Genomic DNA, 13,786 nt, shown 5'->3' with positions numbered 1-13,786 from the left:
AACGCAAAACAAAACAAAACCCCACTCCAAGATTTGAACACATCAACTATCAATTTTGAGACTTCGTAACCACTAGGCTACAGAGGCCCATCTTACAGCGCTCTCTAATCTAACTTACTTGTAGTTAAACATTGTCTCTGTTGTGTTGTTGGGCTCTCATTTATTTTACTTTACCTCTCATCAGTTTTAGGCTTTGAGTTATTTTGACTGTCACAATTAATTTAATGCAGCCCTTCATAGTGTTTAACAGTAGTTGAATTAGCCCCAGAGCAAGTTTCATAGCTTTTTCATAGCATCCAACGATTGAAGCGAAGGGTTTCTTTGAGCGCGTTCGGCCAAGGTCGCTGACGTCACGCTTCCGAAGTTTTTCCCTTCACTGGGACGTTTAGGAAAAAAAATCAGCTGCCTGCCATATTGTTAATTTCCCACAATGCACTGTGCGGATGACGTCAATTCGCAAGACACTTGTGTGGCTTTGCTACGTGGCAATAGGACGCATTGCACTAAGCTGCGTGGGCGCGAGTTTTTTGTACAACGGCATTGCAGCCTGGAAATAGGCCTTTAAGAGAACTAAAAGCAGGGGTGAGTACCAAAAATTTACAGAATTTCTGCAAATTTAAATTCTCCGTAGACTAATATCAACCAGGCACTAATTTTGAGTTTAATCAACTCTCAGGCCAAAACTTATCATTTGTCAAAACAAATTTGAACGGACTTTTCTCTTGATTTGTAAATTGCAGAAATGGAGGACAGATCGAGGAATCAAGAAGAGGGAGAGGTAATTCCTGCATGTTGCTGTTTTACCATTTTGGTATTTGGCATATAGTATTGTGTGTATGCATTTTTGAAATACTTTTATGTATTTAATGAAAATGTCGAGTTTGGAAAAGAGGCTGTTCCTGACAGGCTTAGTGGCTTTGTTCTCCAGTGATTTTTTTTGCTTTCTTGTGCAACGTCTTTGCTCTTCCATATCCTTAGATTTCTTTTAGTTACAAGTTGTATTTGTTTCTCTTAAATTTTACTTTGTTGCTGTTTTAACTCCTTGCGATTGCCTTGCTTTCTCTTTCTGTGGATTTTACTGTAACGGTTACGCTCTCCGCCATTACCTTAGATCTGATTCCTACTTTTCGTACTGTTTTCTTTTTTCTAAAACTAAGTCTCACTTTAAATTCTCACATGGCGGACCTCCACTATGTTGTATAGCCGTGAGTACCTTCTGACGCACTCTCTCTTACTTCGGCGACCCTCCATTTAGTCCATTATGATACTTCCACCTTTCCAACTAATATCCTACCTCAAGACTCGATCGTCCATCAGAAAAAAAAAGCGAAAGAGAGTTAAGAGAGGAGTTCAGTGCCGGCTGAGGAAATACGGTCTAAACGACAAATGTAAATCTTCACCACTACTACACCTAAGCACCAATCGAGGTGCAAATGGTGGGAAAAAAGAAAGGTGACCTAAATTTTAATGTGAATTTTCCTTTGTCAAAGAGCGGGCGACTTTCAATAGAAACGAAAAATGTGACAAGTCTATGTGTTGGTCACTTAAATGTGCAGTCAGTCTGCAACAGCTGTAGTAGCCAAGCCCCGCTCGCAATCTCTCTGTTCCATTTCTGCTGATGTCATCCTAACAGATCAAACTGTAGTTGATAGTAGATGCTGAGAAAATGTTCATCTCGATCGTTCGTGCGTTTTCCTCGTGAGAGTTGTCCCAGATTAGAAAAGGGCGATTTCAGTAAAACACTTATATTTGCTGATGCGATTTCTATCTTAAAACAATTAGTGAAGCAATTGTCCAACGCTGTGTGTATATAGTAGTGGGTCTTCATGAAATGGTTGACAGAATTGTTCATTTTAAGGAAAGAATAAACAAAAAACAAAATAGATAAAAAATTAGCTCCACCTAGATTTTAACATAGTCGATCATATCAAACAAAATTAATGGTCGCTTGTAGCCACTAGATTTTATGGTTTCGCTTGGCAATCAATAGGTTTTCGTTAAAGGTTTGACAGAAAATTGATCATATTAGACAACGAAAACATCCCAGAGAAAAAAAAATCCCACTGCAAGTTATGAACACGGCAACTGTCAATAATAAGGCTTCGATCTTATCCATTAGGCTACAGAAAGCTTACAGTACTCTCTAATGTAAGCTACTTGTAGTTTAACATAGTCTGTGTTGTGTTGGGCTCTCGTTTATTTTACCTTTACTTGTCATCAGTTGTAGGCTTTGAGCTATTTTGCATGTCACAATAAACTGTATGCAGCCCTTCATAGCGTTTAAAAGTTGTAGATTACATGTCGCAATTGTAGAGCTATATTTCATCGTTTTCTTTCTCATTCCGTTGCCATTTATTTTTTTAGAACATTAAATGTTAACCGTTGGCCGGACCTTTTTGTTGAAACAGGTGGAAGAGCGCGGCGAGACACCCCCCCCAGTTCCTGTACTCCCCCCAGATCAGGTCCCCCCTCCAGTTCCTGTACTCCCCCCTGTTCAGGTACCCCCTCCAGTTCCTGTACTCCCCCCGTTCAGGTACCCCCCCCAGTTGAGCTTGAGGGGATAGGAGACGCTCCCGCCCACCTGGCAGCCCAAGGCATACGTCCGGGCATTCTGTATATCAATTATCTGTTGTCCCTGCTACCGCCAGATGAAGCAGATTTGCTCGAGGCTCAACTCGTGCAGATAGTAGTCAGTGCGCTTTTGGCACGGTACCCACAGGGGGGGAGGTAGGGGGAATTTTTGTTATTGTTCAAGAGTTTTTATTTTGTTTTAATAGTTTATGTTTATTTTTCTGAAAGTTAGGCGGGGGAATCCTCAAGTCCGTGCTTGACTGTTGTTTGCTGTGTTCTATCCCCACACGCTTCATTCTGTTTATTCTGTACACCAACAGTTGTCGCAGTCGCCATGAGGGTCAATCTCTTGTCAAATTCTCTGACGACACTGCACTGCTGTCTCCTTAGCGGGCCAGGGCATACCCACGGTGTAGCTTTGGAGGAATTCATTGTCTGGTGCGATGACAGCTTTCCAGAACTTAATGTGAGTAAGACGAAAGAGATTGTCTTTAACTTCCATCGGAATTCTCCGCCCAGGAGTAAAGTGTGGAGTATGAACAGGTTAGCATCATCAATACTTCGTTTGGACTGGTATGCATATTGACAGGGATCAAAACAATTGTTAGTGGCTTGAAGAGTCAATGCCTTGATGATTGTCTCAAATACTTTCATGACCAATGTTGTTAAGGCCACTGGTCTAAAGTCATTGAGTTGCCGAGCTGAAACTTTCTTCGGAACTGGGACAATGGTAGACAATTTCCAAGCGGCTATGATGGAGAGTGAAGAGGTAACCGAGTGGTGGTGGTGGTGGTGGGGGGGGTCGTATATGACAACAACATACGTACTTCTTGTATCTGGCACCACAGGCACTGTTACTTCTGGCACCACAGGCATTGTCACAAGAGTTCTGAATTGATGGTTTGGGAGAGTAGCATACCACCCTGGCGTTTCTTCTTCACTGTCGTCATACTGAAGGATGGCGCCTCCGGCAGTTGAATGTCACAATTTTCTATATAGTTTTTAACATCGGTGTACATTCCCGGCCAGTACACTCTGGCTTTTAACAGTGAAATAGTCCGGTCATATCCTTGGTGACCCCTGCGGTCATGCACTAATGTGAGAACATCGGGTCTGAAGGCGCTGGGAAGCACAAGTTGTTTTTATCTCACCAGGTGTAGTGTCACTCACTCTTTGCAACAGCAGCTCGTCCTGACTAAACAGTCTTGAGTGCTGTTTGCTCAGTGCGCATGCTTCGTGTTCCTGTGAAGGCGGAGGTAACTTTGGCCAGGCATTAATGCTAGCCCTGAGGATACGATCCTCAGCCTGCAATGCCCTCAATGTGGCGGTTGAAAGGTGGGGAAAGACTCCAATAGAGGGTATAATGTCATCATCCATGGACTGGTCATACGCGTGCACAACACATGGCTGCTGTGCACACCACAGCTCACACGCTTCCGAAATCTCTACTGGAATGGGAGTGCCGTTGGAGTCAGAGAGGTACACACCGGAATGTGCACCGTCAGATATTAGAGGTCTAGACAATGCATCTGCAGGATTCTGAATGCCTGGTCGATACACAACAGTCATGTCAACTGTGCCAGTTGCGATGCCCATCTCTGTTCCACTGCTCCCAGCTTTGCAGTCTGGTAATGGACAAGCGCGTTGTTGTCGGTGTACACGACGAACTGTGCGTCTAGCAGGTAGTGTCTGAACTTGTCAGTCACCGCCCACTTCATCGCAAGAAATTCCAGCTTCATGCTGCTGTAATTGCTGTCATTTCGCTCTGTGGGGCGCAGACGTCGGTTGGCATAGGTAATAACCCGCTTTCTGCCCTCCTGCACCTGTGACAGAATGGCATCGAGTCCCTCGTTGCTGGCATCGGTATCTACAATGAAAGGGCTGTGTGCAGTCAGCGTACCCTAGCACTGGTCCACCTGACAACACCTCCGCAGTCTGACACTTTCCAGTCAGGCCAGCTACACTTTCTTTCCCCGTCACCCTGTTACAGACGACGGGGGCCGGTGTCCCTATCGTTCGCAGCAATAGCACACAAGTGCCGCCGGTCGTGCCGTGCGGGTGGAGGGGACATTACTTTGTTGTGTACTGTGAGGCTGGGAGGACTGACTCGTGCGGTTAGGCGATCTATTTCCTCCTCCTCCTCTCTCTCTACACGCCGTGCGGTCTTTAGAAGGTCGGCAACCACTCGGTTCGCATCATACTGAGTATACAGAGATAGTGTTTACAAAGGCATACTCAGCATGCGACAGTACATGTCGTGACCTTCCAGTAGTCTGTTCCCCGCATACTCAATATACAAAGCTCTACAATAACAAGGGATTTAACTCTCCACTCGTTCTCCTATCTCTATCACTCGCGCGCTTGCACCACACACTCCCTCTCGCTCGTACACATGCAAGCGCAACACACACACACTCTCTCGCACGCACACGCACGTAAGCACACACACACTCGCTCGCACGCAAGCTCAACACACTCTTTCTCGAATGGGCACATTATACGTTCTCTCTCTCTCTCGCATACGCATGTACACACATATATACTACCCCACTTTCTCTTGAATGTGCACGCACACACACATAGAAATAAGATTAAAACCAAGACATAAAGAATGACAGATCTGCGTGTGTACAGATCTATGCGTGCGCGAGAGGGAGAATAGAGTTAAGAGAAAGAGAGCGAGAGAATACCTTACCTTTTTTTTTGTTGTACATGTAGCATAAAATGTGATAGATTTTTCCTTAATTAGCTCATAAATTTTATGAAGATAATTTCTGTTATTTGCTTAATACTGCTGTCATTCTTTATCTCTTGGTTTTAATCTTATTTATTTCTATGTGTGTGTGCGCGTGCACATTCAAGAGAAAGTGGGGTAGTATATGTGTGTACATGCGCATGCGAGAGAGAGAGAGAGAACGTATAATGTGCCCGTTCGAGAAAGAGAGTGTGTGTGCGCTTGTATGCTTGCGCGTGCGAGCGAGTGTGTGTGTGTGCGCTTGCGTGCGTGCAAGCGAGAGAGAGAGAGAGTGTGTGTGTGTGTGCGCGCTTGTGTGCGTGCGAGCGAGTGTGTGTGTGTGCGCTTGCGTGCGTGCGAGCATGTGTGTGTGTGCGGCGAGTGTGTGTTGTTGCGAGCGAGTGTGTGTGTGTGCTTGCGTGCGTGCGCGTGCGTGCGAGAGAGAGTGTGTGTGTGCTTGCGTGCGTGCGCGTGCGAGAGAGAGTGTGTGTGTTGCGCTTGCATGCGTACGAGCGAGAGGGAGTGTGTGGTGCAAGCTCGCGAGTGAGAGAGAGAGAGGAGAACGAGTGGAGAGTTAAATCCCTTGTTATTGTAAAGCTTTGTATATTGAGTATGCGGGGAACAGACTACTGGAACGTCACGAAATGTACTGTCGCATGCTGAGTTTGCCTTTGTAAACACCATCTCTGTATACTCAGTATGATGCTGAGTTGGTCCGCCGGCAAACTTCTATTGCGAAATAGCTGGTATGTTCCTAAAACCTTGATGTAATAATAGATAACAGATTATGTACGAGCGAACTGTTGGGGGGACTGTCCTTAAAGCCAGGGGCGGGACCCTCGCACCATTCTCGAGCTGCTTCCTTGACCTAGCTCCTCCAGTTCCACGTCACCCGCTTACTTCCGGGTCAACAGGATGGGCGCTGATGGCATTGGCAAGACGTCCCTCGCGCAGCAGTTTGTGACAGCGCAGTACATTGGTCATGATGACAATGGTGAGTAGAAAATCTTCTGAGCTTCTTTGTCCTTGTTGTCCCTAAGTCATGAAACCGGAAAATGTCTTTTGATTCTCACCTGTTTCCTTAAATATACGGAGAGCTTAGAGTTCCTGGTCAGGCAATGAACCGTAAATGATTCCCCGTGTTTAGGAACAGTATGCAGAAGGCTTAGTCTAGACTCTAGACCAGACCTGGGCAAACGCGGCCCGGGCCCGCTGTCTCCTGACCCCCGCCCGCTGGCCCGCCCACCAGTAATATATACTATGTATACAGTATTGGGTAACACTGAGTTAACTATATTAGTCCGGCCCTCTAGAACCATCCCAGTTTCTCATGCAGCCCCTTGGGAAAATTAATTGCCCACCCCTGCTCTAGACCCTCTCTTTCCACCGACTTTAACCTGATCCAGGTACCCATCATGGTTGGGTGAAGAGAGAAAGAAAGAGATAGTTTTTCCCTGAACAAAGCACAGAAAAACACAATCCACCGACCTTTCTGCTCCCGTCAAGCAAACAAATCTCACTAGTAGCCAAGGATGATAAGTCAGATGAACCAATATTTCACGCAAAAACAATTACTTGGGACGCGCATGCGCTGGACTGAGATAACTCGTATTTTCCGGTTGTCCGTAAGACAAATGCCGGGCATTAACTGTACGATTCCAGGCCGCCCTGAGTGCGAAAAGGTTGGTCTTTTTCCGCTCACGAAAACCAGACAATCAAGAGTGGAAAGAAGGTCTTGTGAGAGTTGCGAACCGTTGTGAGAGCTGTGAATCGCTGTGAATCGCTGTGATTCTAGCTTCAACCAAGGACATTTAATATATTATTAGATTGGACCGCCAACTGTCGCTCGGCAGAGACGACAGAGACAAAGAATGAGGGTAGCTTTGGAATGAACTCCATTATTTCAATGCATTCCTCTCCGGTCATAAACTCCATTAGAACAGCCTTGCTTATAAAATACTTCGTACTATACCGAAACATCTTCACTAGACGACGAGCAGCAGATCAAACAGATGACACATACAAGTAAGCAACTTTATTCGTTTAAATGTGTATTTGTCCAAAAATGTTCATTCCATACCTCTGAACAGTCAAACTTTCCAGGAAAACCTAAAGAAAGCAAAAATCTTTCTTTTTCTCTCGTCATTGTGAGAAAAAAAAGAGTGTGCTCCAGTGAACTGTTTTCATCACCAGGCACGCAACACTGCTAGTCATCACCAGTTAAAATATTTGCCTAATTTACGGGAGATAAATTACAGGGCACATTACAGGACAAAGCAAACAATTAAATATAAAAGCAAAGGATTTATTAACAATTAATTAAATATTTATAAAAAATTTAAAGAAGTAAAAAAAAAAAAAACTGCAATATCCTTATTGAATCCTTTCTTTTCGACACACATCTTGTCTTCAAAATGTCCTCACAAATTCTACATACGCTGAGAAATGAAGGATGTCTTTAAATTTTATGAGGCAACCATCTCGATGCATGTGGAGGTTAATTTGAAACTTTTCTGATTTCTTTCTAGTGAATAGATGTTATCAAAACATAATTAAAGAGAGAATGTCATCAGTTTTAAACCATTTCATGCTTCTGCACAGCACAACAGAGAAAGCGGAAGTTGCTTTATGTCCAGTTCAAACCGTCCACACAGTAAACAACTCGTCAGCAGCTACTCTACTGCGCATGCGCAGTCAGTTTATCTGTTGCTATAGTCTCTGGGGTAACCGATCACAGACGGTCCATATTCTCGCCACATGTTTCTGCCTTATCGCAATCGCAGAAAAAAAGAGAACATGCTTCCAGAAAACACGATGACTGCAAGAAGCATGTTCCCGACCATTTTAGTGTTGGACTTCAAAGCTTATGCTTTAGAAATGAGTGAGCTGAGCTCAGTGATCTGAGTTTAGTAACCGTGCAACGACTGTTAAACCTGAAGCAAAATTGACACAATAAGCCAGAATATACAGTGAGATACTGAGTGAGTGTGTTGGTGAGTGAGGTTCTGTACGAGGGGTTAGTCTCTTACCCTTTGACCTTAGGCATAGTAGATATGTGTGTGTGTGGGGGGGGGGGCGGTATACATATCTTTGTGTGTCTTGGGGGGGAGGATACATATATGTATGTGTGTGTGTGTGGGATACATATCTGTATGTGTGTGGGGGGATACATATCTGTATATTTGTGTATGTCTATCATCTTGGAACGAGGCTGAAGGGATCGGTGTGGAGCATGCAGTAATTCGCGCACTGCATGTCATTAGCTCCTTGTATTACACTGTCTCACGCTCCTTCTGTTGTTACTGATTACTTTTTGTGCCCACATCATCCTCCCTCCTCCAGCTTTGTTTTCTCGCGGCTACACCACGTCTACACGAAAGCAAGTGGAACAAGAGAGAAGACAGACCTCCCTGGCTCCGAAACCAGGGCCAGACATCTTTCATCCTTTCTTCCCACCCCAACCATCCAACGCTCATTAGATAGAAATATATAACGGGTGTGGTTAGTATGGATGTGGTGTGGGTAGCAATATGTAACATGTGAAGTATAGGTAGCTGGTTTCAGTGTTTGTAACAACATACAGTGGGTATACTACTGACAGCAGCATATAACGGGTGTACTGTCGGTTGTAACAGTTTTTTTTTCTCAATGACTCATCCATCTTCAGAGCGATGTCGACGAAGCAAGCTTGTGGCCATTGTTGTAGAAAAATCTGCAAATCAGACGATGACAGCCTGATTGTACTGAGATCACTGGCTCAGGACCGAGGCCATGTTTTTCTCTGGGGTGTCTGGTGTATGACTTGGCAGCTGTGCAAATGAACCATTTACAACTCGTGACTGTCGTGTCTTCGCTGATGCTAGTTGCCTCCTCAACGATGGAGGGAAGATTGGAGGAGGAGGGGAGTGAGAGAGAGTGAGGAGGGAATTGGGGAATTGTGGGAGCTTGACAGCAGGCAGCTCCCAGACGACAGATTAGTTTATTTCGTCTGGTGACAGCTCGTCTTCTACATTAGTATTCCGTCTTCTTATCTCATCAGGAGGAGGGAGGACTATTCTTGTCGTTTTAATAAAGGACTACAAAATCTTTGAAAATGTCTAATTATGTTTCCAGGTCATTATTCTCCATGTTTAAAAAATAAACAAAGGTGATGACCACCCTCTTGCAGTTTCATGTGATAACATTTCTCAATATTTTCAAGATTACTCAATTTTTTCCAAGTATTTACCTGAGGACTTTGATTCTCTGTAGTCGCTACCGTTACATCTACAGTTATTCCCCTTTACTGTCGGCACGCAGCTAGTCCTCGCGTTGTTCTTCTTTCTGCATCTTTGTTATTATTGTGTTAACTTGTTCTACATCTTTGTTACTTGTTTGTGATTCCTTACCAATCCCAACTAAAAACTACGAAGTTTTACAAATGGCGAGTTTAAAGGGAGAGAAAAAAAGGTTATTAATGTTTGTTTAAGGGAAAAGGTGAAAATACAGTAAAATGTAAAAATTGTTTTGAGTTAATTTTGTGACATTTCTAATATTTTATATTGCAGGAACACTACCGGACAAAGTTCTGATAGTCCTCCGTATCACGAATCAATACTTCATATTTGCATGTTTGTTTATATGCCTTGTGCAGGTTGTACCACAATATCAAGGTTATTGGTCTGGCATGCAAGGAAAGTCTAGAACATCGTATTCAGTTCGACAACTCGCACCTAAAGAACATCCGATGGGAGTCTTCCAAACGGCTCTTGTATGGATCACTCGTCTGCTTGAGTAGTGATGACTTCCAGAACACTTTCTTTGCAATAGTGACCAGCAGGGACATGAAGGACATCAAACAGGGCATCCTTCAGGTTCAGTTTATGAACAGCATTCGTGAGATCCTCAACGCTTCGGGCGAAACCTTCATCATGGCAGAAACTACATACAGACCCGTGCTGGAGGGTCTCCAGGAGATGCAAACATGCTTTCCTCTCGCTCGCTACATCGTTGAGTGCAAAACTGACATCAAGCCTCCCCAGTATGCACGTGGCTACGGTACCACCTTGAATATCAGGCATCTCCTGAAAGACGAATGCCGACAGAATACGCAGGTAACAGTACTGCTCCCGACCCGTTGGCCACCCGTTGAAAACACACCTTTTAACCAGTCACAGGTATCAGCTTATTCTAAAATAATTTCACTACTAGTTCTTTTGGGGTCTGGTGCACGGCTCACGTCTGTGAAAGAGTGTAAAGGTTAAAGAGTGTAAATAATGTGATTTATTGTCATCATCCATCTTGACGGTTTTATAAAACTTGTATGGCTTTGGTCCTTTGACATAAATTATGTTTAAAATATAATATACAACTATAATCAAAACAAATACTGATGATTTTCTTGTCATTGTTGATCTTAGATATTTGATAGATGGTGGTAACGACGACGACGACGACGACGAAAGAAATGAATGAATAGAACTTTTTTACTCGTTGTAACACATTACAAAAGAGACAAGGCCTGTAATTTGTCACAAACTGCCCACGAATCGGAACTTTTGTGGATACATATGCAGAATTAATCATGCGGCACTTTTTTCTAAACCATTTTAAACACACAAAGTTGACAAACGTTTATTTACAGTACGATGCCGTGAAGACGGCCTTAACAAAGGAGATCGCCATCATCCAAGGACCTCCTGGAACAGGCAAGACGTGTGTCGGACTGAAAGTGGCCAAAGTACTTCTAGATAACAGAGAGGTTTGGACATCAAAGACCGATGCAAAGCCAATGCTTGTAGTTTGCTACACCAACCATGCCTTGGATCAGTTTTTGGAAGGAATACTAGAATTCTGCCCAAACGGCATTGTTCGAGTCGGAAGCCGCTGCAAAACTGAGCAACTGGAGCGCTTCAACTTAAAGCGGATTAGAGCACAGATAAGGAGGGAGAAGAGAGTCAAACTGGACATCAAACACAGCATCAACGACTGTTTTAAGGGGCTGTGTAATTTGAGAGAAAGAGTGGAGCGGGTGTCGGCAAGGTTGGAAGCCACAGCTAAGGGCATTCTTGGAGAAAGTGCACTGCGGTCAGCAATGCCTGACAATCACTACTCGTCACTGGTCAGCAATATTCAAAGGAGGTTATTAGGTGCACGACAGTCGGTGATGATAAACTGGCTAACACAAGGGATGCTGGGGGAATCTGACGAGACTAGCTACAAGGGCCTGGAGCAGGAAGTGACGCAACAGATTCTAGAAGGCACAGAAATGCAGCATGAGCTCAGTATCGATGCAAGCCAAATTCCTTTTCTTCATCCGAAAATGAGGGCCCAGATGTACAGGTAGATTCATTATATTATCGCAAGGGGTAGTCTTTATTAAGTTTTTTCATATCTTGTCCTAGTAGTGAAGATGTTTCAGAAAATTGTTTGAAATAATTGTGTGGCAGGTTAACAGGCTATGGCCAACTACCTGGACATCTCGCTCTTTGAGGGCCTGATCCAGAACCAGCTGCACCACACCACCCTGCAGCACTGCATGAAACCGCAAATCGCCAACCTTGTACGTCACGTGTACCCGCACTTAAAGAATCACGTGACCACAGTGAACAGGAAGCGCATTAAAGGTGTAAAGCAAGACGTGTTTCTCCTACACCACGAGGTAAGGACAGTTCATACATGTATGCACAAGTGTGCAATCAAAAGCTGCACAAACACACACACGCACGCGCGCGCAACAACACACACACGCAGAAAGGAAACTTTCACAAATATGTTGCTGTTGCGAAAAGTGCTCACTGCCTCCATCACATAAGTTCCTATCAGCTATAGAACCCTTTAATTTCTTACAATATTAACATGAATGTTCATATAGTTTAAATAATTAAAAAAAATTAAAGCTAACAAAATGCTGTCTCAACAACTCTCAGATAATTTTTTTTATATTTATTTGTTTAACAGTTAGCAAGACTTTGTACCATTTCCTGTTCTTATGATCAAATTATTTGTTTGTAGTTTGGCTAGACGAGAACGAACGAGACGAGCAGCAAGTTGAATGATCATGAGGCTGACTTCTGTCTGTGTCTTTGCCGCTACCTGCTACAACAGGGCTACACAACAAGTCAGATCACCATCCTCACAGGCTACTCCGGCCAGGTCTTTGCCTTGAAATCTCGAATGAAAAAAGAGGCAGAATTCTACAAAGGTGAGTATGAGAAGATCAGTTGTTCATGTTTTAAAAAACAAATTTTTATTTATATTCGTGATGCCTTCACTAGTAAAGCATAGTGAATGAGATGTCTCTGTAGATGTTCCAGAAAAAGCACAATTAATGCTTTTTCCAAAAGTGATATACAGAAAACACCTTCAGTACGATCAATTGTATGTTGCCAGATGTTTCTCTCAGAAAACTTCTTATGGCGTACTTCTTATGTAATTAGTTATTGATCTACTTAAAATGAAATAGTGATGCCTACTTTAAATAATGTCCGTCTGTATCTTTGTTTGAGGACGAGGCTAATGAAACCTGGGAAACTTTTGCAGAGTTCGTTGCTTTGACCAACCTGTAAACAGGCTTTATTTATTCACAAAAAGAGTCAAAAGTTTAAAAGTTGTCAAAATATTATAGTTGGAAAACTTTCTCTTATTTTAATCTACTTACTGGAATTTTGTAAGATTTCGAACTCTCTCTTTGTCGAATATACTTCTTGTGTCTCATGAAATTGTTGTGTCCTGCAGGATACTGGCAGAAAAAAGTGAACTCTGGAAGAACATTATAAAGACCGCAAAAAGTAACCAACAACTTGGTGACAGCTTGGTACTTCGATGCGAAAACCACCCGACGACTGAAACAAAAGTCTCTAATAAAGACGTAAGGAATTTTGTTTCTTTAAATAAAATTTAACTGCCCTTTTTATCTCTTCCACTTATTATTAATTCATTTTGCATCTTAAAAGAACAGCAGTACTTATAACAAACAGTACTTTAAGGCTTTTGTTATAGCTGCTGAAACAAGGAATAAAAGGTAATGTACTTTTAACCACTATGGTCAACTTCCATTCATTGAATAAGGAATAAGGACAGGCTCTGTAAGATGTCTAAATGATGTTCTTAGCCTGGAAAAGTGCTAAAGGGGGAACCATTCACTAAAAGAAGACAAATCCATTGTTTCAGCAAATGTATTGGCAAGCACCTTAATTCTTAGTTAGCATGTTCACCAAATTTTCGCTGAAGATGTTTCTCATTGATGACCCTCATGGTACATGTCCTATAGAAAACTATCTCGTCTGCTACGAGAAAACAGCAGGAGATACCGTTGCATATTAAAAATTAAGCATAAACATTTTAGAAAAACAAATCCGCATGTGCAATTTTTATAACGATGTACTATAAAAACTGCAGGAATGAAAATGAAAAAAGTACAACCTAGATGATATAAAACTTTGCTGTAGTAGCAGCAAGTATACAATTGGGTGAGTGTCAATACAATACACATGAACACAA

At 43.0% G+C, this 13,786-nt stretch overlaps 1 protein-coding gene and 1 long non-coding RNA gene across 2 annotated transcripts; both read left to right on the top strand.

Moving 5' to 3' along the window:
• Window positions 1-394: 394 nt before the first annotated feature.
• Window positions 395-4,888, top strand: LOC112576464. Its single transcript, XR_003101847.1, has 3 exons — window positions 395-582; window positions 741-778; window positions 2,409-4,888. It is a non-coding gene; the product is annotated as an uncharacterized LOC112576464 (long non-coding RNA).
• A 1,047-nt stretch (window positions 4,889-5,935) lies between these two features.
• LOC112576462 (NFX1-type zinc finger-containing protein 1-like) lies at window positions 5,936-13,112 on the top strand. Its single transcript, XM_025258900.1, has 6 exons — window positions 5,936-6,299; window positions 9,939-10,461; window positions 10,929-11,626; window positions 11,734-11,945; window positions 12,299-12,488; window positions 13,022-13,112. Exons 2-4 carry the CDS (start codon window positions 10,129-10,131, stop codon window positions 11,774-11,776), a joined length of 1,074 nt encoding a protein of 357 aa, XP_025114685.1. The 5' UTR covers window positions 5,936-6,299; window positions 9,939-10,128; the 3' UTR covers window positions 11,777-11,945; window positions 12,299-12,488; window positions 13,022-13,112.
• Window positions 13,113-13,786: the final 674 nt, after the last annotated feature.

Source organism: Pomacea canaliculata, linkage group LG12, assembly GCF_003073045.1.
Source record: "Pomacea canaliculata isolate SZHN2017 linkage group LG12, ASM307304v1, whole genome shotgun sequence".
NCBI lineage: Eukaryota > Metazoa > Mollusca > Gastropoda > Architaenioglossa > Ampullariidae > Pomacea > Pomacea canaliculata.
This window is presented reverse-complemented; position numbering and strand designations above follow the sequence as displayed.